The sequence below is a fragment of the Heloderma suspectum genome, chromosome 5 (genome assembly GCF_057233095.1).
Source record: "Heloderma suspectum isolate Gila_16-S chromosome 5, 16-S_ref, whole genome shotgun sequence".
NCBI lineage: Eukaryota > Metazoa > Chordata > Lepidosauria > Squamata > Helodermatidae > Heloderma > Heloderma suspectum.
The window spans coordinates 127139178-127164002 of NC_139462.1; the positions used below are offsets into that span (position 1 = coordinate 127139178).

A 24825-nucleotide genomic window follows, 5' to 3' on the forward strand; every position below is an offset into this window, starting at 1 on the left:
TGAACCAGTTTTATTGGATGAGTTTCAGTTACTGAGGCCTGAGGATGCGGACAAGGTGCTTGGCCAAGTCCGATCGACCACTTGTGTGCTTGACCCTTGCCCTTCATGGCTTATTAAATCAAACAAGGAGGGGATGTCCGGCTGGGTCCAGGAGGTTGTAAATTCCTCCTTGAGAGAGGGAGTGGTGCTGGCCGTTTTAAAAGAGGTGGTAATTAGACCACTCCTAAAAAGCCTCTGGACCCAGAGGATGTTAACAATTATAGGCCAGTGGCCAACATCCCCTTCCTGGGCAAGGTGCTTGAACGAGTGGTTGTAGGACAGCTCCAGGCACTGTTGAATTAAACGGATTATCTAGATCCATTTCAATCGGGCTTCAGGCCTGGTTTTGGAATGGAAACTGCCTTGGTTGCCCTGTGGGATGACCTCTGCTGGGAGAGGGACAGGGGGAGTGCGACCCTGTTGATTGTCCTGGACCTCTCAGCAGCTTTCGATACCATCGACTCTGGTAGCCTTCTGGATAGGTTGTCTGGGTTGGGAGTCAGGGGCACTGCACTGCAGTGGTTCCGCTCCTACTTGGATGGCCGATTCCAGAAGGTGGTGCTGGGGGATTATTGCTCTGTGCCATGGCAATTGTGCCATGGGGTTCCACAGGGCTCTATTTTATCCCCTATGCTGTTTAACATCTACTTGAAACCGCTGGGGGAGGTTATCCGGAGGTGTGGGCTGAGGTGCCATCAATATGCAGATGACACAATAAAATATCTTTTTCATCAAAACCCAGGTGAGGCAGTGACTGTTCTGAATCAGGGCCTGGGCATGGTAATGGACTGGATGAGGGCCAATAAACTGAAACTCAATCCAGACAAGACGGAGGTACTGTTAGTGGGTGGTTTGTCTGCCTGGCTAGGTGATATTCAACCTGTTCTGGAGGGGGTTGCACTCCCCCTAAAGGATCACGTTCATAGTTTGGGGGTGCTCTTGGATCCAGAACTGTCACTTGAGGCACAGGTGGACTCAGTGGCACGGAGCACTTTTTATCAGCTTAGGCTGGTATACCAACTACGCCCTTATCTGGACAGAGATAGCCTAGCTACAGTTATCCATGCCCTGATAACTTCTCGTCTGGATTACTGCAATGCGTTATACATGGGGCTGCCTTTGAAAACAGTCCGGAAACTTCAGCTGGTCCAAAATAGGGCAGCAAGATTGTTAACAGGAACTGGCCTGCGAGCTCATAGTACATCAGTACTTTTTCAGCTGCACTGGCTGCCAGTCCATTTCCGGGACCGATTCAAAGTGCTGGCATTAACATTTAAAGCCCTTAATGGCTTGGGGCCAGGTTATCTGAGGGATCGCCTCCTCCCATATGTGCCTGCCTGGACCTTAAGATCATCATCAGCGGCCCTTCTCTGTGAGCCTCTGCCAAAGGAAGTGAGGCGGGTGGCTACTAGGAGGAGGGCTTTTTCTGCTGTGGCACCCCGGCTCTGGAATGAGCTCCCTAGTGAGGTTCACCTGGCACATACATTGTATTCCTTTCGGTGCCAGGTGAAGACCGTTTTATTTTCCCAGGCATTTTAGCATTTTAGCTTTCTAGACTTTTCGCTTTGTTGTTTTAAATCTGTATTTTAAACTCCTGCACTACTGCTAGGTTTTATTGTGGTTGTATTGTTATATTGTGGTTTTAATGTTCTATATATTTTAAATTGTTTTATTGTGTGCTGTTTGGTTTTAATTTTTGTGAACTGCCCAGAGAGCTTCCGCTATTGGGTGGTATAGAAATGAAATAAATAAATAAACAAACAAACACCTCCGCCTCCCATGACACTCTGTCACTGACTTTAAAGTGGCCATTCTGGAACAAAAAACATCAAAGGGAGATTAAAACCGGAGACCGCTGAGTTACAATTCATTAATAGGTTCAATTTTATATCCTGCATCTTAAATTGGGATAAAGAATTTTAAACAAGAATCACATTACAAGTGCTACTTGGCTTACCCAATGCCAGGATGTTTGCATTATCAGCAACAGCTATTTTGTTACTAGCTGTTGTTAATAATGGGATTGTCACTGTCTGTTCTTTCTGCATTTAATTTCCCTCTGAACTCACTGTTTCAGGGGTGTAGCGTGACAATTTTCATTGGGTGGGCAGAGACAAAAATTGCGGGGGGCAAAAGGATTGGAGCAGCAGTCACTATAAAAGGGGTTTCTGGAGAAAAAAGTTTTCATAGGTAATGACAAAAATAAACCCCCATTTTATGCACTGTAATTAGGAACTATGACTTGTGAAGTTTACAAAAAAGGAAATAATTTAAAATACAACATTTTCCACATACAAAATAGTAGTGTAAACTAAATAACAGTGAGTGGGAAGTAAATTTATATTGTGCAAGTCATCTTACCGTAATGATCTGAACTGTTAATGAAGTCTAATGCACCATGATTTCTCTGCAGACTTGCAGAGGAACAGTTCACTTGGAATGCCTTCAAATATGTTACTTCCAAAAGCCAAGATTACGACGTTTGCTTTTCTCTGAAGAAGCATTGAACGCCAGTATGGTGTCAGAACATGTGTCAAAGTTGAGAATGAATTTTCACACACAGCTGTAGATGCACCAAAGGTGAGTCCTGCAGCATACAAAGTGTACATGCATGGAAAGGCTTCGTTTTACAGGTACGTTTTAGTAAGCTTGAAGTGTTGGGGTTTTGCAGGATTCTGCCATATCCTTGTACTTCCTCAGGAGATACATTTCAAGTTCCTCAATTTCTGGGGTGCATCTGGAAAGTTCACACAGTGGTGTAAGCTTGCTTGGGTCAAGAAAGTTATGTGTGTCTATATTCTTTAGAGCTTGTATGGCAGCTGAGATGTGCATATTCCTTTCACAAAATCGAGCTGCCATTTCACTTCACTGTATCAATTGCACTGAACTATATTCTCTTAAAAGTCTCTCATCTGCGGAACCATTCTTGTTCACAGCCTGGACATCGTTTGCCCTCGTACATCAGCATATTTTGTAGGCAACAGCTAGATTTACAATCCCTCTTTGGCATTGGTCTTATGTCATTTGCATGATCTGATTGGTTTCCTTCATCTGTAGTGTTCAGTCTTGTTTCTTTAAGAATGCTTTGAAAACTGCCATCATTTTGCAGTGATGCCATTTCTTCTGAAGCTGCTGCTATGACATCAGGGGTCTTGGGAAATATCCACTGAAAATGACTGCAGAATAGCTGGCTGAATCAATTTTAACAGTTTAACAATTTTAATCAAATTTAATTTCATTTTTAGTTTTAAAAAGGAACAGCCCACAGGATCATTCCATATAATCCTGTATTCTGTTGCCTCCAGTGCAAGTGCAGCACATGCAGCAATCTGCCTCTGTAAGGTGGAATTTGTGAGCAACGCACATTCCGGCTGTTTTCTGCTAGGCCTCAACTGCCCCACAACTGTGAGTTCAGTTCTCTGGGGGGCCGCTGCTTCCCAGAACTAACCACCCTGGTCCTTTGCCATGCCAGGAAAAGTTAAGAAGTTTCATTTTAAAAATTTATTTAATTCCTATGCAGCGGATCATTCCTTCCATCACTTTTGATAAACATCACTTTTAATAAGGAAATGCTTGACAGCATGTCACATAGAAACTATACGTCCCTCCGAACTACAGGTGCTAGAATTGACTGTACAAGCATGCAATCTTTGTTCTGCAGAAAGGCCCTGGGCCAGCCAGCTAACACTGCTTCTGATGGCTCAGCCAGCAAATCTCACACACTCTATTTTGGTAGTACATAAGTTTGTATGAGAAAAGTTAAGTAAAATGAATTATGTTTTCCGCAGTTAGGTGGAGGTCTAAACCTGTTGCAACTAAGGCTCTAGCCACATTATACTCTTCAAAACCATTTTGAAATGGAACCAGCTTGAAAGGATATATTTTTCAACTTTTTAAATTAGCTAGGGAAGAAATCCCCCCCCCCCCCCAGACATGCACACACAGTATTCCAGCTCCCCATTGCCTGGTCTAAGTTAGTAAGGTTCTCATTAGGCTTCCTGGGCTCACTCACCTCTCTGCCTCTTCTCAGGTCCTGCCCTGGACTAGGCTACGCTGCTGCACAGTGTAGGCCCAAACGCCTTGGCTCACCCACCAGATGTGTTAATAACATCCACCATGTACAGAGGCTGGCTGAGCACAGCAGGGGAGGGGGAGATACTCTGTAGTGCATAACAATACTGTCCTTCCCACCTTTCTTTCCTCCCATTGCAAATTCCCATCCATCAAGATTTGTGTTCACACCTGTTCATCTGAATGGGCCAAATTCATTCTAATCTCATCTCTTCATCCCCTGCTGTCTTTCTGTAGTAATTTTCCAGTTCGTTTTTCTGCCCCAACTTTGGCTGCATGGATTAATCTTATTTCTCTGAACATACATATTCCTACTTCATTTTACAGTTACTTACATGTAATTCTCATTATACGGTGTTGTAACTAAAGACCATCTGATACTGGTATGCTGTGTTTGCATTCCCTTGGTAACTTTGCCCTGCCACCTCTCTTCGGATACCTAAACTGTAAAAGCCCTAGCGAAGTTTTATGTTACTGCAATGCTAGAAATTTGGGGACTGAAGGAAATTTTCAGGGGATGCAGAATTATCATTTGGGGGGGCAATGCCCTCATTTGCCCCCCTGGTTGCTACACCTCTGCACTGTTTACAATCCCCCTACCCCCAAACATGCATGCCACACATGTGTAACTCAGGATAACACTTCATGCATCTAATGAAGTGAACTATAGTCCACAAAAGGTGATGTTATTGTCATAACAAAGCCCTAAACAACTTGGGATCAGGATACCTAGCAGGCGGCCTTCCCTTATACAAACCAAGGCAGTCTTTAAGATCAGCAGAGGAAGTCTCGCTGGTCATTCCAAAACGAACGGAATGTTGCCGTCAAACACCCAGACGGTGGGCCTTCCCTGAAAACACACCTTTTCACCCAGGCTTTCCCTGGGCTGGAAGTAAATGAATGATGCTGCTCCATTTTACTGCTCCTTGATTTTTTGTACTGTAGTTTGAAGTGTTTCGCATGTGCTTTTAATGTTGTATTTTAACATTGTGAACCGCTGAGAGATTTTATTATATTCAGCAGTATATAAATGCCATAAATACATAAATAAATAAATAAATAAATAGCTTAGGCATAAATACATTTATTAGTCTTGAACGTGCCACAAGCCTTTCTTTTTGTGACTCAGAAGTACTAGGCATAACAACTGTTCCATTTGCTGCCATGCAGAATGCTTCCCTTTGCTTGTCTCTTCCTTTGCAACCCCACTGGAGCCCAATGGCGCTTGTTTCAGAACTGTAAAAGACAGATTTGAGGATTCCAAGAGGGTTGAAGAGCCAGAATGTGGCTCTCAGCCCCCATGCTACTAAATCTAGCACTGTTTTTTTGCATATGCAAACCACCTCGCTGATCCCGTTTGGAAAACTTTTAAACAAGATTTGCATTGGGTGAGGAATTAGTCTGGAAAGAACAGGGAAGAAACTGCGCTGATCATCAGAACTTTATCATTCTCTTTGCTGCCTGTGAATTTGCACAATATAGGTGCTGCTTAACTGATAATGCAATCAGATGGTAGTTTTTCTTCTAGCTGAAGTAACCCTGGGAGGAGCCCAGCTTCAGTCAGTCATAAGGACTAATGATGTGACTGTTCCCTGGGAGCAGCATTAGGCACCAGGCGGTCAGTTCAGGAGGGCAGTCCTACAAACAGCACCTCCTTGGAGCCTGGCCTAGTCAAGCTAATCATTCCTAGTGGATTGCACTCTACATTTTCCATGCCTGGTTTATCACCACAGATATCTCCATCTGCAGCCTGAGAGAGGTATTTAATAAATGAACCCATAAATTCTGCAAGCTCCCCATGGCTACAGCATGCAGCATTTGCAAACAAATCTCTCTCTCTTTCTCTGACATTTGTTTTAGAAGAGCTGTTTGTGAAAAAGGCCAACTTGTGTTTTCTGCACGGATGAGGGATGGCGGAAGGTGCTGTGCTGTGTCTTCACATGTATGCAACCTGCAGGATGTTAGTGGCTTGGGTGAGACAGTGCTTTATTTGAGACAGGGGTATGGACAGTTGCACTAGGATCTAAAAGCAGCTTGGAAGCCAAGAGCAGCAGACCTGAAGCGGACTGGAGTGACACCATACTCTGAAAAAGCTTTATTGACTGAAGTCCAGTCCTTATTTCCCTCACTGGCAAAATGTGAGGTAGGGAAAGAGACACTTTACTTGGGCCTGGAGGTCTAAAGAGCCCAACCTGAGCTACAAGCCCATTACTATGAGAAAGAAATTGAGCCTAAATTGTAAATAATGCATGGGGATGTTTATCCAAAAGTATTTCCCTGTATTTATATGGGATGTCCAGAACTTGTAAGATTATTGTGAGATTTACATAAAAATGTAAGAACCATGCTGGTTCAGACCAAAGGTCCATCTAGTCCAGCATTCTGTTCACACAGTGGCCAACAAGCTGCCTGTGGGAAATCCACAAGTAGGACACAAGTGCAAGAGCACTCTCTCGCTCATGTTCCCTAGTAACTGGTGTACACAGGCATACTGCCTCTGATAGTGGAGATACCACATGGCCATCAGGACTAGTAGCCACTGATAGCCTTTTCCTCCATCAATCTGTCTAACCACCTTTTAAAGCCATCCAAACTGGTAGCCATCACTACATCTTGTGGTAGTGAGTTCCAATGTTCAACCATGTACCATGTGAAGAAGGACTTCCTTTTATCGGTCCTGAATTTCTCACCAATCAGCTTCATGGGATGACCCCATTGGGTTCAGAGGAAGGCAACGAAGATAATCAGGGGACTAGAAACAAAGCCCTATGATGAGAGACTGAAAGAATGGGCATGTTTAGGCTTGAGAAGAGAGGACTAAGGGGAGATATGATAGCGCTCTTCAAGTACTTGAAAGGTTGTCACAGAGAGGAAGGCCAGCATCTCTTCTCAATCATCCCAGAGTGCAGGACACAGAAGAATGGGCTCAAGTTACAGGAAGTCCGGCTGAACATCAGGAAAAACTTCCCGACTGTTAGAGCAATACGACAATGGAACCAATGACCTAGGGAGGTGGTGGGCTCTCCCACACTGGAGGCATTCAAGATAAAGCTGGACAGCCATCTATCAGGGATGCTCTGACTTGGATTCCTGCATTGAGCAGGGGGTTGGACTCAATGGTCTTATAGGCCCCTTCCAACCCTACTATTCTATGATTCTAGTATTGTTTTGTTGATAGGATTTTCCAACCCTAGAATAGATGGGAGTCACTGAGTTAGGCCTCTGGTCTTTGGAGTGCAAAGAAGAACTGATGCTAGATCTCAGTAACAGGGAAGTTGAAAGGGCATTTCCTACTGGTGTATAATTAACATACATATGTGTTGCAGGGCCTGCCCTGCCATGAGCCAGGGTGAAGCCATTGCCTGAGATGCAGATGCTGGGAGGTGACAACAGCCACAGCCCCCCTGTTCCTCCAGAGCCCCTCCCCCACCCCCACCCCCACCCAGTGGCCAAGTAATCCATTTCCCATGCATGATATTTTGTGGCTTGGACTCTCTGTCTCTTTTCCCTTCTCTGAATGTGTTATGGACAGTGGAAGTGGCATGAGTGCTTCTACCGCTCCCTTGAGATGCCATTGGGAAAAGCCCCTGCCTGAGTGAGGCAGGCAAGGAGGCAGTAAGACAGCAGGTGGGCAGATGGGGGTAAGGAGATTTATCAGGTTGCTGGACACTACAGCTCCAGTCTTCAAGAGTTAAATGTGACTTTCCCCCTATCCTTTCCTTCTCCTCACACGTCCATCATACCTAACTGCATCCTCCTGCACCCTGGCTAGGAGGAACTGAAGCCTATCCTTGCCTTGCTGTAGTGCAGGCTAGGAGAGCAGAAATCGAGAACAGGCACAAAGGGGGCTGAATTAATAGATGCTAATTTGGTAGTCTTGCTATCTGTGGTGTTTGGCTCATGGTGAAAGGGTCCCATTTCCCTATTCGTCCTGAAGAAGCAAATGCCCAGTAGCGGACCTAGTGCTTTTAAACTCGTTCATATGACCTCTGGAGTTAGGGGTGAGCAGTGAGGAGGCCACTGGATACAGCTATGGGAAGCAGGATCTGAACTAAACTGTTGGCCTAATCCAGCGGGGCGCTTCTTCTCTTTCTGTTAGAATCCATGGCAGAGGCAAGAGCCTGGTCTAGTTCAGCCTCTTAGCCGCTATGGTATGTAACTGTTAATTTAGTCGTTCAGTCGTGTCCGACTCTTCGGGACCCCATGGCCCACAGCACGCCAGGCCTTCCTGTCCTGCGCTCTCTCCCGGAGCGTGCTCAAGTCCATATTCATTGCATCGGTAATGCTATCTAGCCATCTCATCCTCTGCCGTCCCCTTCTCCCTTTGCCTTCAGTCTTTCCCAGCATCAGGGTCTTTTCCAGTGAGTGTTAATTTAGTACTAACAGAATATACAAAGAACTTCACATACTTTACCACCATCATCCTTACAACTGCCCCATAAAAGTAGTCAGTACTATTATCCCCACAATACTAGGAAATAATGTACGGACTACAGTGTGGAGGGGTGACTGAGTAGAGTGCCTTCCTTCTGGAGAGTGCTAAGTTGGGGACACCTGAAACAGAAGCTTGCTACCTTTTTGAGTTTGTGACAGAGGCGAGATTCAAACCAGACACTTAGCTCACATTTGTATGCAGTGCAATCCTAAGTGTATCTATTAAGAAGCAAGTCCCACTGTGTTCAATATTTATTAATTTTAATAGGCAGGCAGAGAGAGAATAACAACATTGTGGGGTTAGATCCAGACTTAATCATACTTGTAGCAGATTTATTCAGATAAATGGGACTTGGCCATAGTATTTGGCTCAGTGCTTAGTTCTGGGCTTTTTCCTCTAACATCCCCCCCGCCAAGTTTAAATCCCTCTTGTTCCATCTTGCAAGACTCCCGCCAAAAATGTTTTTCCCAGTCTTTGTGAGGTGCAAGGAGTGGCTGACTGCACAGGCCAAGAAACCAGATATTGAGAAAATATTGAGTCTTTGAGAAATAAGATTAAATGTGAGAAGGATGGAACGACAACGTAAGAAAGAAATTATGAATAGCATAATGAGTTTAGACTAGAAAAGTGCTGAGAGTTGAAGAGCAAGAGGAAGAAGTTGGTGTGAATATTACAATAATAGGGGTTAGAAAAAAATGTTGATAAGCACCAGTTTAATACGATGCTGATAGAGAAGTCTATTAAGGCTTAAAAGGGATACGGTCTCTTTTATGCCTAAGCACACTTACTTAGGAGTAAGGGGCCACTGAAGTTAGCCAGGCTTACTTTCAAAGAGACCAGTCCAGGGCTGCATTGCTGCAATCCTATGCAGTGTTGTAATCCTATGAAATGCATGGACACTGGTTTATGAGGAAGCCCCACTCAACAATACAGTGAAACTGTTTTAAATATATATTTTAATTAAAAATTTAAATTAAAACAATTCATCATACAAACTAACTAAACATCGTGAAACCGCATCGAAGTAATCTGTCCATCTTTGCAATATCCAAGTGTTGTTGTTGTTCAGTCGTTAAGTCGTGTCCGACTCTTTGTGACCCCATGGACCAGAGCACGCCAGGCCTTCCTGTCCTCCGCTCTCTCCTGGAGCATGCTCAAGTTCATATTCATTGCATCGGGGATGCTATCTAGCCATCTCATCCTCTGCCGTCCCCTTCTCCTTTTGCCTTCAATCTTTCCCAGCATCACAGTCTTTTCCAGTGAGTTTTCTCTTCGCATTAGGTGGCCAAAATATTTGAGCTTCAGCTTCGGTATCTGTCCTTCCAATGAGCAGTCAGGGTTGATTTCCTTTAGGATGGGCTGATTTGACCTCCTTGCAGTCCAAGGGACTCATAAGAGTCTTCTCCAGCACCACAGTTTGAAGGCATCAATTCTTCGGCGCTCAGCCTTCCTTATAGTCCAGCTCTCACAGCCATACGTTGCTACTGGGAAAACCATAGCTTTGATTATACGAATCTTTGTCGGCAAGGTGATGTCTCTGCTTCTTACTATGCTGTCTAGGTTTGCCATAGCTTTCCTCCCAAGGAGCAAGCGTTTTTTAATTTCATGGCTACAGTCACCGTCTGCGGTGATCTTGGAGACCAAGAAAATAAAATGTGTCACTGCTTCCATTTCTTCCCCTTCTCTATGCCAGGAAGTGATGGGGCCAGATGCCATGATCTTCGTTTTTTTAATGCTGAGTTTCAAACCAGCTTTTGCACTCTCCACTTTCACCCTCAACAAGAGGCTCTTTAGATCCTCTTCGCTTTCTGCCATTAGGGTGGTATCGTCTGCGTATCTGAGGTTGTTGATAATTCTCCCGGCAAGCTTAATTCCGACCTGTGAGTCATCCAACCCGGCGTTTCTCATGATGTACTCTGCATATAAATTAAATAAGCAGGGTGACAATATACAGCCTTGTCGTACTCCTTTCCCAATTTTGAACCAATCGGTTGTTCCATGTCCGGTTCTTACTGTTGCTTCTTGTCCCTCGTACAGGTTTCTCAGGAGACAGGTAAGATGGTCTGGTACTCCCATCTCTTTCAGAATTTGCCACAGTTTGTTGTGATCCACACAATCAAAGGCTTTAGCGTAGTCAATGAAGCAGAAATAGATGTTTTTCTGGAATTCTCTTGCTTTCTCCATGATCCAGCAAATGTTGGCGATTTGATCTCTAGTTCCTCTGCCTCTTCGAAACCCAGCTTGTACTTCCGGTAGTTCTCGGTTCACAGGCTGCTGAAGCCTAGCTTGTAGGATTTTGAGCATCATCTTGCTGGCACGTGAAATGAGCGCTATTGTACAGTAGTTTGAACACTCTGGCATTGCCCTTCTTTGGAACTGGAACGTAAACTGACCTTTTCCAGTCTTGTGGCCACTGTTGAGTGTTCCAAATGTGATGGCATATTAAGTGCAGCACTTTAACAGCATCATCTTTTAGGATCTTAAATAGCTCAGCTGGAAGACTGTCATCTCAGCTAGCTTTGTTGTTACTAATGCTTCCTAAGGCCCGCTTAACTTCACTCTCTAGGAAGTCCGGCTCAAGTTCAGTGACCGCACTATCATGGCTATCAGGGACATTAAGATCTTTCCTGTATAGTTCTTCTGTGTATTCTTGCCACCTCTTCTTAATCTCATCTGCTTCTGTTAGGTCCCTGCCTTCTTTGTCCTTTATCATGCCCGTCTTTGCACAAAACGTTCCCTTGAGATCTCCGATTTTCTTGAAAAGATCTGTAGTCTTTCCCATTCTATTGTTTTCCTCGATTTCTTTGCATTATATCCAAGTGTACATACATGTTATTTCCCCATTTAACTGCGAGACTTCTAAGTGAACACGCATTCGGTAGGGTGGTGAGGCTGCGACGGCAGGGGCGCGATTCCTTGGGAGTAAGCCTCTTCGCGAGACTTCCGGGCGGGGGCACACGCGTAGCAACGGGCTGCACTGTGCGCAGGGAAGGCACACCCAACCTTGCCCGGTCCCGCCTCGCTTCCTGGCGTGAACGAGGAGCGAGTGGGCGTCCTGGGCTTGCTGACGGAGGGAGGCCTTGCTAGATGGAGGCATTTGGCTCCTCTTTCTGCTCCGGGTTTTCTTCCTCCACGCTGTAGGTCCGGCCCGGCCCGCGCGCAGGTCCAGCTCCGGGTCTTGTGGGCGTCCTCCCTCTCCAGCTGTTTTGCGCATCTGGCCAGCCGCGCCTTCGCCTCTCGCGCAGTAGCAGCGCCAGGACTATCCGCGCCTCCGCTGTCACCGACCAGGCTCCCATGTCCGGGGAAGAAGCGGCCGGGGGCGATGCGGGCGCCCCGCAAGCAGGCACCGCTGTTCCGCCTGCAGAGCCGCCGCCGCCGCCAGAAGCGGCTCCGGCCGCAGCGCCTGGGGAGGAAAACAAGGCTGCCGGGGGGGCCTCGGAGGGAGCGGCGGCCGGCGCCGCCCCTGCCGGCCGCCAGTACCGGGCACTGGTGCTGACCGGCTTCGGGGGCTACGAGAAGGTGAAGGTGCAGACGCGGCAGCTGCCGCACGCCGAGCCCGGCCCGGCCCCTGGCCAAGTCAGCGTGCAGGTCCGGGCCTGCGGGCTCAACTTCGCTGACCTGCTGGCCCGCCAGGGGCTCTACGAGAGGCTGCCCCCGCCGCCCGTCAGCCCCGGCATGGAGGCGGCCGGAACCGTCCTGGCCGTGGGCGAGGGCGTTTCCCGCCCGAAGGTGGGTAAGGCGCCCCGCGGGGGAGGGGGGCTGCAGTGCAACGCCACGCCGGTCCCGCGGGATGGGGGCGGCGGGCGCCAGCTCCTCCCCTGCAGGGGAAGAAACCGGCTGCGAGCGCCTAGCGGGGACGGCTGGGCGGCAGGAAGATGGCTGGGGGCGTGGCCGAGGGGGCAACTCGGGAGGGGGCCGGGAGATCTGCGCGCCAGAACACGGGCAGGCGGGGGGCCGGTAGCTCGGGTGCCCAGACCCATCAGTGCGGATTCGGGGGGCGGAAGGTGGACGGTGGGCATGGGGGGGAATGGGGAAGCCCCCTTAGGCTGTGGGGCGGAAACCCTAGGGCGAGCAGAAGGACACGGGGAGAGGCCGGGCGCCCCACCCCTTCGGGGACAGAGCTGGTGGGGACTGGAGCGAGATGGTTGCGACCTTCTCCCACCCAATAACTGTCCCTGTTAGAAAGGTGGGTGTGGCCTTGATAATTTTTCTCCAGTTAAGACAATGGGATAATCTGGGTTTGGAGGACTGGGATACCCCCTCCCCCCCTCCGTCAGCTGTTGTCTCGTGGAGGATTCGGGGAGCAGATTCAGTCCTAGGACCCACCCAGTGAAGGGAAATTGGGGTGGGAATTGGTCGATTTTGGCTGGCTTTGCAGTCAGCCAAACATATATGGCCATCTGGACCCTCCCCTCCACGAAAGGGTGCGGTTTGTCCCTGACCTCATGCTTTGCTTCCAGCTTGGGGGGGGGGGGAGAGGCGTAGTTCCTTCAGGCATTCCCAGATTATTTGGGGCACCTGGGAAATGCAGTGTGAGAGTGGCACACTCCCCCAGGCCTCCTGGGCGATCTTTGCAGCAGTTGTCCTGAGCTTCCATCAGAGGCCCCTGAACACATCTGAAGCACAGCTGCTACAATGATCTCCCCTCCAGCCTGCTCCACGGGTGGGAAGTAGGCTGGCACACTTGTGAGAGAGTGTGGGATGGAATTAGGGACCCCTGCCTACAGGGATCTCTTCCCCACTGTGCTGTGGGTTTGGAGTTGGGCAGGGAACTGGAAGCTGGCTGTCAGTGAGGACAGGATGCAGGATTTTTATTCCTTGCGTCTAGAACCATGTATTTCTGGTGGTCACCATTCATATCCTTTCCTTCCGTCAGCGTCTCCACACAGGCAGGGATAATGATGTCCTCCCAGGCATTTAACCTTCCAGGCTGGTTTTCAGCACCACAGTCTAATCTTGACATGCAGGAGGTTTTTTTTTAAGTGTTCTTAAACATTATCCTCTCCGCTGTGTAAGCTTCTCCCTGTCATCCCGGTGTCCCCCCCCCCCCCGCGCATACACTTGGAGTAAGGCACCAGGGTTGCATGTATGCCTGAGCATCAATACCTCTCATTTTAGAATTTTAGCCATGCTGCGCTCTTCTTTTTTTTCCTGGAATACACAGTCATTATGTTGAGGTGCTGTGCATGTGTTAAGCGTATCACCTACCTCAATCAGTTAATGAATCATGTGATGTAAAACAGGCTTAAGGCAGCAGAGAAAAGAAGGCATATCTTATCTCTGTGCTTCAGAATGCGCGTGAGGAGAGGAAAGGGAAGGAGACCTAGCCCACACTTCCTCTTTACCTCAAGGGCAATCCCGAAGCCTTTAAGGGGTGCTTAGATGAACCCTTTCATGCTTAAAAGAATGTGTGTGTGTGTGGGGTGGCTGGGTTGCAAGACTGTGCATACTGATATATGTGTGTAGAACCCCACCTCCCCTCAAGCAGGGACTATGACTGCCCCTGGATCTTCCCTCACATGAAGGAGCTCTGTGCATGCACACTGGTACACAGGTAGGGCCTGTTCACATGCTTGCTGAACATGCAGCTGGTGTGAGGTGTGGTACAACCCTTCTTCTCCCCAAACAATGCATGAAGCATGTTTGTCTGAACACAGGTTCAGTGAACAAAGATTGGCCTGCTTCCACTAATTTTATAGGCAGAATTTGTAAGGGCTTTGACGTAACTATAAAAACATAGCAGTGCAGACGTAGAATAATAGAATCATGGAATAGTAGGGTTGGAAGGGGCCTACAAGGCCATCGAGTCCAACCCCCTGCTCAGCATCTATTGGTATACTTTTCCAAAGTAAAACCAAACTGAAGGCAAAACAAGCTATTTCAAGGCCTGGTTTTGCAGTCATGTCTATTTTTTTCTGTGAGTCAGAGATATTCAGGACAGATAAAAAGTACTTCACACAGTGCAGTTAAACTATGGAATTTGCTACCAATTTGGATGGCTTTAAAAGGGGTTGGACAAATTCCTGGAGGAAAAGGTTACCAATGGCTACTAGTCTAATAAGCTGCTAGTCTTGATGGCTGTGTGCTACCTCCAGTACCAGAGGCAGTGAGCCTATGTGTACCAGTTGCTGGGGAACATGGGTAGGAGGGTGCTGTTGCACTCATGCCCTGCTTGTGGGTTCCTGGTCGTCAGCTGGTTGGCCGCTGTGTGAACAGAATGCTGGACTAGATGGACCCCTGATCTGATTCAGCATGGCTCGTCTTATGTTCTTATATTAATGGGTTTCTTCTCAAATTCAGAATGATAACCTCAAGGCAGCTTTGTTAAATAGGCACCAACCATTCAGTGGTAAACTTGATGTATGAACATTTTCTCAAGGTCCCTTTGTCAAGGGGTAGTTAAGACCTGTATGTCATCAGCCTGGATCCTCAAAATAGCTAAAATTGAGATGAAAACCATATTGCAGGGGTCCCCAACATGGTGCCCACAGGCACCCAATTTTTTTCCCGTATTAAAAATATATATACATAGATTTGTATGAAATGCATACAACTTTCTAGCAATTATACATGGGCTGCAACAAAAGTGGACCAGATATCCAAATAAGTATCCATTTAAAGGTGGCATCTATATGCCACCCTTTCAAATATTGAAAGTGTTGTAAGGTCCTCAGTCGATTGCATTATAGGAGGTGAGTGCTTATCCTTTCAATGTCATATTAGTCTTTTAGCTGACAAAAAGGGTGCAGAGAAAAGTTTTTCTGTGTAATAACCTCCCCACAAAAAGAAGCAACTACTGGACATTGACAAAACATATGTTTAAAAGAAGTGTTAGCTGTATTGCACTGCCAGCAATTACCTGAATTAGACAATCGCTTATTAAAGAGATGCTGTGGTGTCCAATAGATACGAAGCACAAGTTTTTGCTGAATAAAACGTACCCTAAGATCCATAGACATGAAAGGTAGATGCCAAAGCGGCAACCCACTGATTAGGCATTTTGTGGTGGTGCCCACAGCAGTTCCCAAATGCGCCCATGGGTTCAGAAAAGTTGAGGACCCCTGCCATACTGGTTTTTGTTTAGGGTCTTAAAGTGCAGGATTTGGATCTACACTTCAAATGTTCTGTCAATTCCAAACCTGTTTAACTGGCGGATCTCCAAAGGAATCTGGAGATTATACTCCCTATGTTCTATTGTCCTGCGGAGGGGCTAGTAAGAGATCAAACAGGATTTTTCAGAGAAACTCAAAACGACAAAATCAGTAGTTAGAACAATTAAGATTAGAACAAACCATGGGTTAACTTTGGCTTGTTCATCCCATGAACAAGCCAAAGTGCCTGGCTTCAGACATCAAGGTAACAACCTATGGATGCAGCATTCATAGGTTGTTACCGGACACCTGAAATGGGTCATGGGTTAATTAACCTGACTCCTAACTGGGCAGAGCAGAGGAAGCTGCTCCAGATGGTCTAGGGGCTATACAAGCAAGCATGCTGTCAGAGTGAGTGATCAGAGCGAACAAATGGAGAGCAAACAGGAGTTTGGCAGAGGAGGTCAAGGAGGAGGTGCCTAACAATTAAAAAAAATATTTTCTTGTAACATACGCTTCCATACCAGTGGGACTCTGTTAACCTCCAGTGAACAGAGGACAAAGCACAGGCTATTCCAGCACAATCAGAAAGCTAGTAAAAAAACGGGAATAGAGACTATGGAAGGAAAAGACTCTCCAGTGGTGGTGACCTGCAAGGTACATGCAATGTTTGTTTTCTTGCCTGAGATCAAAATGGCCTACAAGTGCAAGTTGATTACACTGTTGGAAGAAAAAGTAAGAGGACTGGAACTGTGAGTGTCGACCCTCCAGGGAATAAGAGAAGATGAGTTCTTGGACAGAATGGTGGAGCTACAGCAGCAAAGCGAAGTACAGGAGCTAGAAGAGCAACAGCAAGCTGAGGCAGAAGAGGGAAAGGCTGAGGTGAGGAAAAGTGAAGTAGTGGATACTCCCTGGAAAAGGGTGACAGGAGCAGAAGAACTAGAAGCCACTCTGCACCAGTGGAAGCAGTGGAGCTATGGAACCATTTCCAGGTACTTGAGGATGAGACTGGAGGACAGCCTGCAGAGGAAGAATTACAGGGGAACCTGCATGAGAGCAAGCAAGAGGCTGACGGTCAGTCAAGCACAGGCGATGACACCAAGGCCTACAACAAGAAGAGAAGAATAGTAGTAGTGGGAGACTCCTTGCTTCTTTCCAGTAGTTAGAAGAGGGACAGAAAGGGAAAGGAAAATACTCTGGGTGAATGACTGGCTATGAAGGTGGTGCCAGTGTGAGAGGTTTGGATTCAGGGACCATGGGCTATACTTCCTGGAAGATGGACTGCTGGCAAGGGATGGGTTGCACCTCACAAGGGCTGGGAAGAATGTGTTTGGTCACAGCATGAAGAACTTCATCAGGAGGGCTTTAAACTGAATCCTACAGGGGAGGGAGATGTAAAGTTCAAGAGAACAATGGATGAAGGCTTATGCCCCACAATGGAGAGAACAGCTATAATAGCGCCCAAAAATAGTCTTCAAAAACATGTAGGAAGAAAGCCAGTCTATGAAGTCTATGGTCTTCAATGTCTATATACTAATGCTGAGATTATGGGAAACCAACAGAACGAACTTGAACTCTTAGTACAGGAGGGAAATTACGACTTGATAGGTGTAACTGAAACTTGGTGGGATGACTCCCATGACTCGAATACAGCAATTGAAGGATAACTTGTTCAAAAAGAACACAAGGAAGAGAAAGGGAGGTGGAGTCGCACTATACGTGGAAAATACATATCTCTGCACAGAAATACAGGAGGATGAGCTTGGTAGCCCCGTCGAGAGCATCTGGGTTAAAATAAATGGAGCAAAGAATAAAAGGAACATGGTGGTTGGAATCTACTACCAATCCAGGAGAAGATGAGGATGAAACTTTTGAAAAGCAAATTGCCAGCGTTTCAAGGAAGCATGATGTAGTAGTAGCAATGAGGAACTTCAATTTCCCTGTTACCTGTTTGGAGACAAATTCTGCAAAACACGGCCCCTCCAAGAAATTCCAGACTTGTGTTGCTGATAACTTCCTCCTACAGAAAGCAGAGGAAAGAACTAGAGGATTGGCTATCCTTGACTTGATCCTAACCAACAGAGATGACTTAGTGGATCAAGTAGCAGTTACAGGAACTCTAGGGGAAAGTGACCCCTAGGGGAAAGTATACTGGAGTTCTTGGTTCTAAAGGAAGCAAAAGCCAAGTGTAGCCAAACGCGTATCCTGGATTTTAGGAAAGCCAATTTTAATAAACTCAGAACAATGATAAGTAAGGTCCCATGGCAAGCAACTCTCACGAGAAAAGGAGTCCAAGATGGGTGGGAGTTTTTAAAAAAGGAAATTCTCAAGGCACAATTACAAATAATTCCAACAAGAAAGAAAGGTAGAAGACAACAGAAGAAGCCAATGTGGCTTCACAAAAAGCTTAGAGATTACCTGAAAACAAAAAAAAGGACACATACAGGAAGTGGAAGGAAGGCCAAACGAAGAGTACAGGCAGGTAGCAGAGAATTGCAGAGATGGCGTCAGGGAGGCTAAAGCTGAGAACGAGCTGAGGGAGCGGTAAGCAAGGGAGGCTAAAAGCAACAAAAAGTCTTTCTTCAGCTACGTGCATAGTAAAAGACAGAGGAAAGAAATGGTGGTTCAGCTATTAAATAAGGATGGCAAAATTATAACAGATGACAAAGAAAAGGCAGAAGTGCTCAATTCCTACTTTGGCTCAGTCTTCGCCCGAAAGAGGGTCTATCACACACACACACACACACCCGGCAAAGGCAAAGTACAGGCTGAAGGGGTAGGATTGCAGCTTGAGATGGATAGTTCAAGGAATAACTAATTACTTTGAATGAGTTCAAATCTCCAGGGCCAGATGAATTACATCCTAGAGTAATAAAGGAACTGGCAGATGAACTCCCAGAATCACTGTCTATTATCTTTCAGAAATCATGGAGGGTGGGTGAAGTGCCAGCTGGAGGAGGGATAATGTTGTCCCTGTCTTCAAAAATGAGGAACCAGGGAACTACAGACCAGTCAGTCTGACATCAATCCCTCGGAACATTCTGGAGCAGATTATAAAGTGATCAATCTGTAAGCACCTTGAAAACAATGCAGCGATTACTCAAAGCCAACATGGATTTGTCAAGAACAAATCCTCATTTTTTGATCAGGTAACCTCCCTTGTAGACTGTGGGAATGCTGTGGACATAATATATCTTGACTTCAGCAAAGCTTTCGACGAAGTGCCCCATGATAGCCTGATTAGCAAACTAGGGCAAAGTGGGCGAGATGAAACAACTATCAGGTGGAAACAACTATCAGGTGGATCTACAGGTGGAAACAACTATCAGATGGATCCACAGTTGGCTACAGAATTGGACTCAAAGAGTGCTTATCAATAGGATCCTCTCAAACTGGGGAGAGGTAACGAGTGGGGTACCGCAGGGCTCAGTCCTGGGTCCAATGCTCTTCAACATTTATATTAATGACTTGGAGGAGGAGGTGCAGGGAATGCTGATCAAATTTGCAGAGGACACAACATTGTGTGGGATAGCTAATACCCTGGAAGACAGAAACAGAATTCAAAATGATCTTGATAGGCTGGAGAGCTGGGCTAAAAACAACAGAATGAAACTCGTTAGGGATAAATGCCAAGTTCTGCACCTAGGAAAAATAAACCAAGTGCACAATTACAAGATGGGGAATACTTGACTCAACAGTACTACAAGTGAGAATAATCTTGAAATTGTTGTAGATCACAAGGTGAATATGAGCCAACAACGTGATGTGGCTGCAAAAAAGGCAAATGCTGTTTTGGACTGCATTAATAGAAGTATAGCTTCCAAATCCAGGGAAGTACTAGTTCCCCTCTACTCAGCACTGGTTAGGCCTCATCTGGAGTACTGTGTCCAGTTCTGGGCCCCACACTTTTAAGAAGGATGTAGACAAGCTGGAGAGGGTTCAGAGGAGGGCAACAAAGATGATCAGGGGACTGGAAACAAAGCCCTATAAAAAGAGACTGAAAGAACTGGGCATGTTTAGCTTTGAGAAGAGAAGACTGAGGGGAGATAGGATAGCCCTCTTCAAGTACTTGAAAGGTTGTCACAGAGAGGAAGGCCAGGATCTCTTGTCGATCATCCCAGGGTGCAGAACACGGAATAATGGGCTCAAGTTACAGGAAGCCAGATTCTGGCTGAAGATCAGGAAAAACGTCCTGATTGTTAGAGCAGTACGACAACGGAACCAATGACCTAGGGAGGTGGTGGGCTGTCCCTCACTGGAGGCATTCAAGACGAGGCTGGACAGCCATCTGTCAGGGATGCTTTGACTTGGATTCCTGCATTGAACAAGGGGGTGGACTCAATGATCTGATAGACCCTTCCAACCCTACTATTCTGTGTTTCTATGATATCCCATACTTTGACACTGAATACCACTGTTATATGCAAACAAGGTCTTTGGGTTGTTTGTGGGTTAAACATCCCCAAATTAACCTAAGAACTAATAGTAGGTTAACTTTGGATTGTTTAGCCCACAACCAACCCAATGTGTCTGGGTTTGCACATCACACAGTGATGTGCAAACACTGTGTCAGCCTACAATCAGGCTGATTGGAAGATGATTAATGAAAGTGGAAGTAACACACAAGTGGCATGCAACAAACCAGTCATTAGGCTATTTAACCCATGATTTGTCGCTGCTATATGCAAATCGGGTCAATTCTAAACCATAGTTTATTGAAGTGGAAACTTCTGTTTTCCTCCTTGCAGCAGCGGTGAAGGAAGAGAGGATTGGGAGAGCATGTGAGCCCGAGGCTAGCCTAAGCTCATTCGTCTAATGCTAATCTATGCTTCACTTTAGTTTTTTTTTTTAATGCAACGTAACCTTCTGAGAGTCATGAAACCGATGTGTTTGCATGCTTCTTTGATGGGACCTGGACAAACAACAGATGCTTCTAGACAAATGCCCCCTAGCCCGAGTGAATTTTATATAATAACTTCAGCTATTCTTAATGGATTTTCTGTCGTAAGAAAAAAGATAGAAGAAGCAGTGGGAAAGCATGGGAAAGTTACAAATGGAAGGCATTTAGGAGGGGGTTGGGACCCCCCTCCTAAAATTGCATGAATGAGACAGGGTGATTGCACAAGAAAAGCCTTGTCTGGAAGCCCCCAACATGCCATCTGCCTAGCAGAGGACTCAGTTGAGTTCAGTGGTGTGTGGTTTGTTTGTCTGCGTTTTGTAGTCCCCACAAGAGGAGGGGCAAAAGCCTTGGCTGAGCTGTTAGCATTAGAGAACCTGGCAGGAACTATCATTTTGACAAGAGACAACAGCTGGCTTTTTTGCTATGCAAATGGGCATCATGCTGGGAAAACATAGGCCAGCAGCAGCTCCCAGACAATGTCCCCTGGTGTTCTGTAATTATTTCTACCTCTTTACCTGTTAGCTGGGTGAACAGGGAATGGAGCATTGTCTTAGTCCACCAGGAGGAAGGGAAAGTTCAGTTTTGCTGTTCTGTTCCTACACGGGCTATAAATCATGGCCTTAAGCTGCAAGTGCTTTTATTGATCTCTGAACCAGTTCACATTCCCCCTAACCATTTATTATTTATTTACTTTATTTAAAATATTTCTAGACTGCCTTCAGGGCAGGAGTCCTCCCAAGGCAGCTTACAACAACAAAATCCCATATAATAAAAACTGACAGAGTGATAAAATAGCAAAAAATAATAAAACACCAACAATAAAATACTGGCCTAGACAGCACTAAAAACCTACTACACAATTGCAGCTACAAACCAGAACAGTCCAGTAAAACAAGGCTAGAGTAAAGCCTGCAGTGATGGGGCCTGACGGACCCCTGATAGCAATGCATTCGAGAGATGTGGGGCTACTGCAGAAAAGGCTCCTCTTGTATACTTGCTCACCTGGCTGCCCTCAAAGGTGGGCAAATGAGAAGGGTCTCTGTTCCTGATCTTTAAGTGTGGGCAAACTGATATGGGTGAAGGCAGTCTGTCAAGTAACTTATTCCCAAACCATTTAAGACTATAAAAGTAAAAACCAGCACTTTGAACTGGGCTCAGAAATGCACTGGTAACCAGAGAAGCTGTCACAGTATAGGCATCATATGATCTGATGCCTGTGCTGCACCAACATTTGGGCAGCCACGTTCTGCACCAGCTGAAGTTTCCAGACGGTCTTCCAAGGCAGCCCCACATACAGCACATCACAGTACTCTAGCCTGGATGTTACTAGTGTATGGATAACCAAGCCAAGGTTTAGATAGGGCCATGACTGGCATACCAGCCTAAGCTGGTAAAGCACACTCCTGGAAACCTCAGTCTCCTGAGCTTCTGAGTTAGCGCAGAGTCCATGAGGACTCCCAGACTACGCACTTGGTCTTTTAGGGGGAATGAAACCCCATCTAAGATCAGTTGTAAACCTCCACCTAAAGTAGTTGGTTTCCCAACCCACAGTACCTCTGTCTTGTCAGAATTAAGTGTCAGCTTGTTCACCCTCATCCACCCAAAAACAGCCTCCAGGCACTTGTTCAAGAGTTCCACAGCTTCCTTTGGATGTGCGGATTGAAAAGAGTGGTAGAGCTGAGTATCATCGGCATTGAAAAGAGAGGTAGAGCTGAGCATCATCGGCATACTGATGACGCTCCAACCCAAACCTCTGGATAACATCCCCCAGTGGTTTCATGTAGATGTTAAAAAGCATGGGGGACAGAATGGAGCCTTGCAGCATGCTCAGTCCAATGGCCATGGAGTGGAACGGAAGTCCTCAGCATCACTGTCTGAGACTGCTCCTTCAGAAAGGACTGGAGCCACTTTTAACACCATGCCTCCTAAGCCCAGCCCAGATAAACAGTCCAGAAGGATACCATGATTGATCATATTGAAAGTCACTGAGAGGTCTAGAAGAACTAAGAGAGTTGTACTCCTTGGCGTAAGTCATCAGCCAAGGTGACCAAGGTGGTTTCTGTCTCATAACCAGGTCTGAAACCTGATTGGAATGGATCTAAATAATCAGTATCATCCAACATTGCTTGGAGTTCTGAGGTCACCACACCTTGCCCAACGCTCCAGCACCTTGCCCAAGAATGGCAAATTTGACACTGGGCAGCAGTTACCCGAAACCACAGGTATTACATTTGGTTTCATCAACGAAGGCCTCACCGCTTTTTCCTTCAAAGCTTTAGGGACCTCACCATCCCTCAAGGAGCCGTCAACTACCTCAAATGTCCAGATACCCAGCCCAGCTCTAGCAGATTTCACAAGCCAAGGATAGCCAGTGTTCCAAAGAGCAGGTAGTAGAGGCCTTGGTCCTCCAAGCTGTTTGTGTTCGCAGGTTGTGGAAGCTGAAAGGTATCCATAGCATGACTAGATGATGCAGTAGCCCTGTTCACCTCAGACTCTGTCAAAATCATGGTATTCAAGTTGGCATGGATATCTACAAAATGTCCAGCAAATTGCTCACAATAGACCTTTTAGGGTTTGAGCTGTTATATTCTAGAGCCTACATCCAAGCGGCCTTTTACCACCTGAAAAAGCCCTGCCAGATGGCACTGAACAGATACGATGGTGGTGGAGAAGTAAGATTTCTTTGCCACTATCATTGCCACAGAATAAGATCGCAAATAGATTCTTACTATTGTTTGATTGTATTCATTACAAGTTTTCCATCATTTGCATTCTAATCATTAACACCGTTGTTTCAGCACCCTCAGCTCCTCCAATACCAACTTAATGACACGGTTCTGTGGCTGGGTTGAGGACATTTGGCAGTGATGGTATCAATAGTCTGAGTCATCCTCTCATTCCAAGCAGAGACCAGGGCCTTGGCAGGACTGCCAGCTAAGCCTGCAGGAAAATCCCCAAGAGACTTCAGAAATCCATCTGGATTCCTCAGCCTCCGGGGACAGACCATCAAACATGGGTCCCCCACCTCTGCAGAGGTTACAGGCCCAAACTGATCAGATTATGATGCCAATACAGTCACTGCTGGCTCACCCACGCACCCATCATTTTCTCCCAATCTAGTACAAAACAGAAGAAAAAAGCAGATAATAGAGAAGACAAATTACAAACAGTGCTGTGACAAGTGGGACCAGCTACAAGATGTTGCAGACCGCGTGGAGTACTGCTGTTCAGGTTTCCAGCTACACTATTCCTCCCCCACCCCAGGTTTTCTGTTTCTCTCTTTCTGCCTTCCCCATCAGCCAGCCAGCATTCCATGACCACAGAACACACTCAGTCCTCATTCAGTTGGTTTGGGGTTTTCCCTGTTTATTATTTTGTACTTCTGCAAACCTTTGGGTTCTCGCAAGCCTACTCTTGCCTACCTCTTCTGTGTGCATAGCATTGTTTTGCTACGAAAGGGCTGGCACTCAGATAATTGAGATCACACTGAGTATATATCATGACATTCTGAGAAAATCTAACATGCATTGTGCATTCTTGAATCAAAATAGATGAATAGCTGCTTCTCAGGAATCTGGGGGTGCTGGATTCATTGTTGATGCCTGCCAAGGTTTATCCATAGTTCATAAGCTTCTACAACCTAGAAAAACAAAATGCAAAGACAGCCGTGTTGGCCATAAGAAACATTCCAAATCTGTATCATGTATGTAAGGTATTATATGGAAAAACAAAATGGGCACTACAAAAAGACTAGCACCACATTTGAATACTGCCCTTACAGCAAACCATTTAGATACTGTCTTGCTCATAATTTTGTTTTTTTTCATTCTAATAAACGTGATTATTTAATTCTTAGGAAAATTCATAACTTCATACGGTACACCAAAAGAGAATTGCTGTCAGAGACAGAAAAGTGAGCCAGGCCACCACTAGGATGGTGATGCTCTGTAGGTCATCTTATGCATTCTCTTTGCAGAGGGGTTCATGGGTATTTTGATCTAGGCTCCAGCATTTTGCTTTCACTGCATCCCTCCAGGAGACTAGACATGTTCCCCTGCCACTTTTAGAATGTTGCAGGGTACATGCAGACCTATAAGCCTGATGATCAGGAAAACATAATACACAGTTAAGTTTGAAATCAAGTACAGATTCATATTGTTTTTGCTGACTATGATCTGCCTACGTATCTTACATCAGGGGTGGGCAGCCTTTTGGGCCTGTGGGCACATTTGGAAATTTGAGAAACTGCCCCGGGCACAACCATAAAATGGCTGCTATGGATGGGCCTG

The 24825-nt window shown here is 46.2% G+C and overlaps 1 protein-coding gene across 2 annotated transcripts in view; it reads left to right on the top strand.

Moving 5' to 3' along the window:
• The first annotated feature begins 11357 nt into the window (after positions 1-11357).
• The window catches only part of VAT1 (vesicle amine transport 1), a 42063-nt gene continuing 28595 nt past the window's right edge, over positions 11358-24825 (top strand). For both annotated transcript variants that reach the window (XM_084857304.1, XM_084857302.1), the window contains exon 1: positions 11358-12274. In XM_084857304.1, coding sequence (XP_084713430.1) covers positions 11840-12274 — 435 coding nt within the window. In that variant the 5' untranslated portion in view covers positions 11358-11839. The remainder of the gene's footprint in view (positions 12275-24825) is intronic.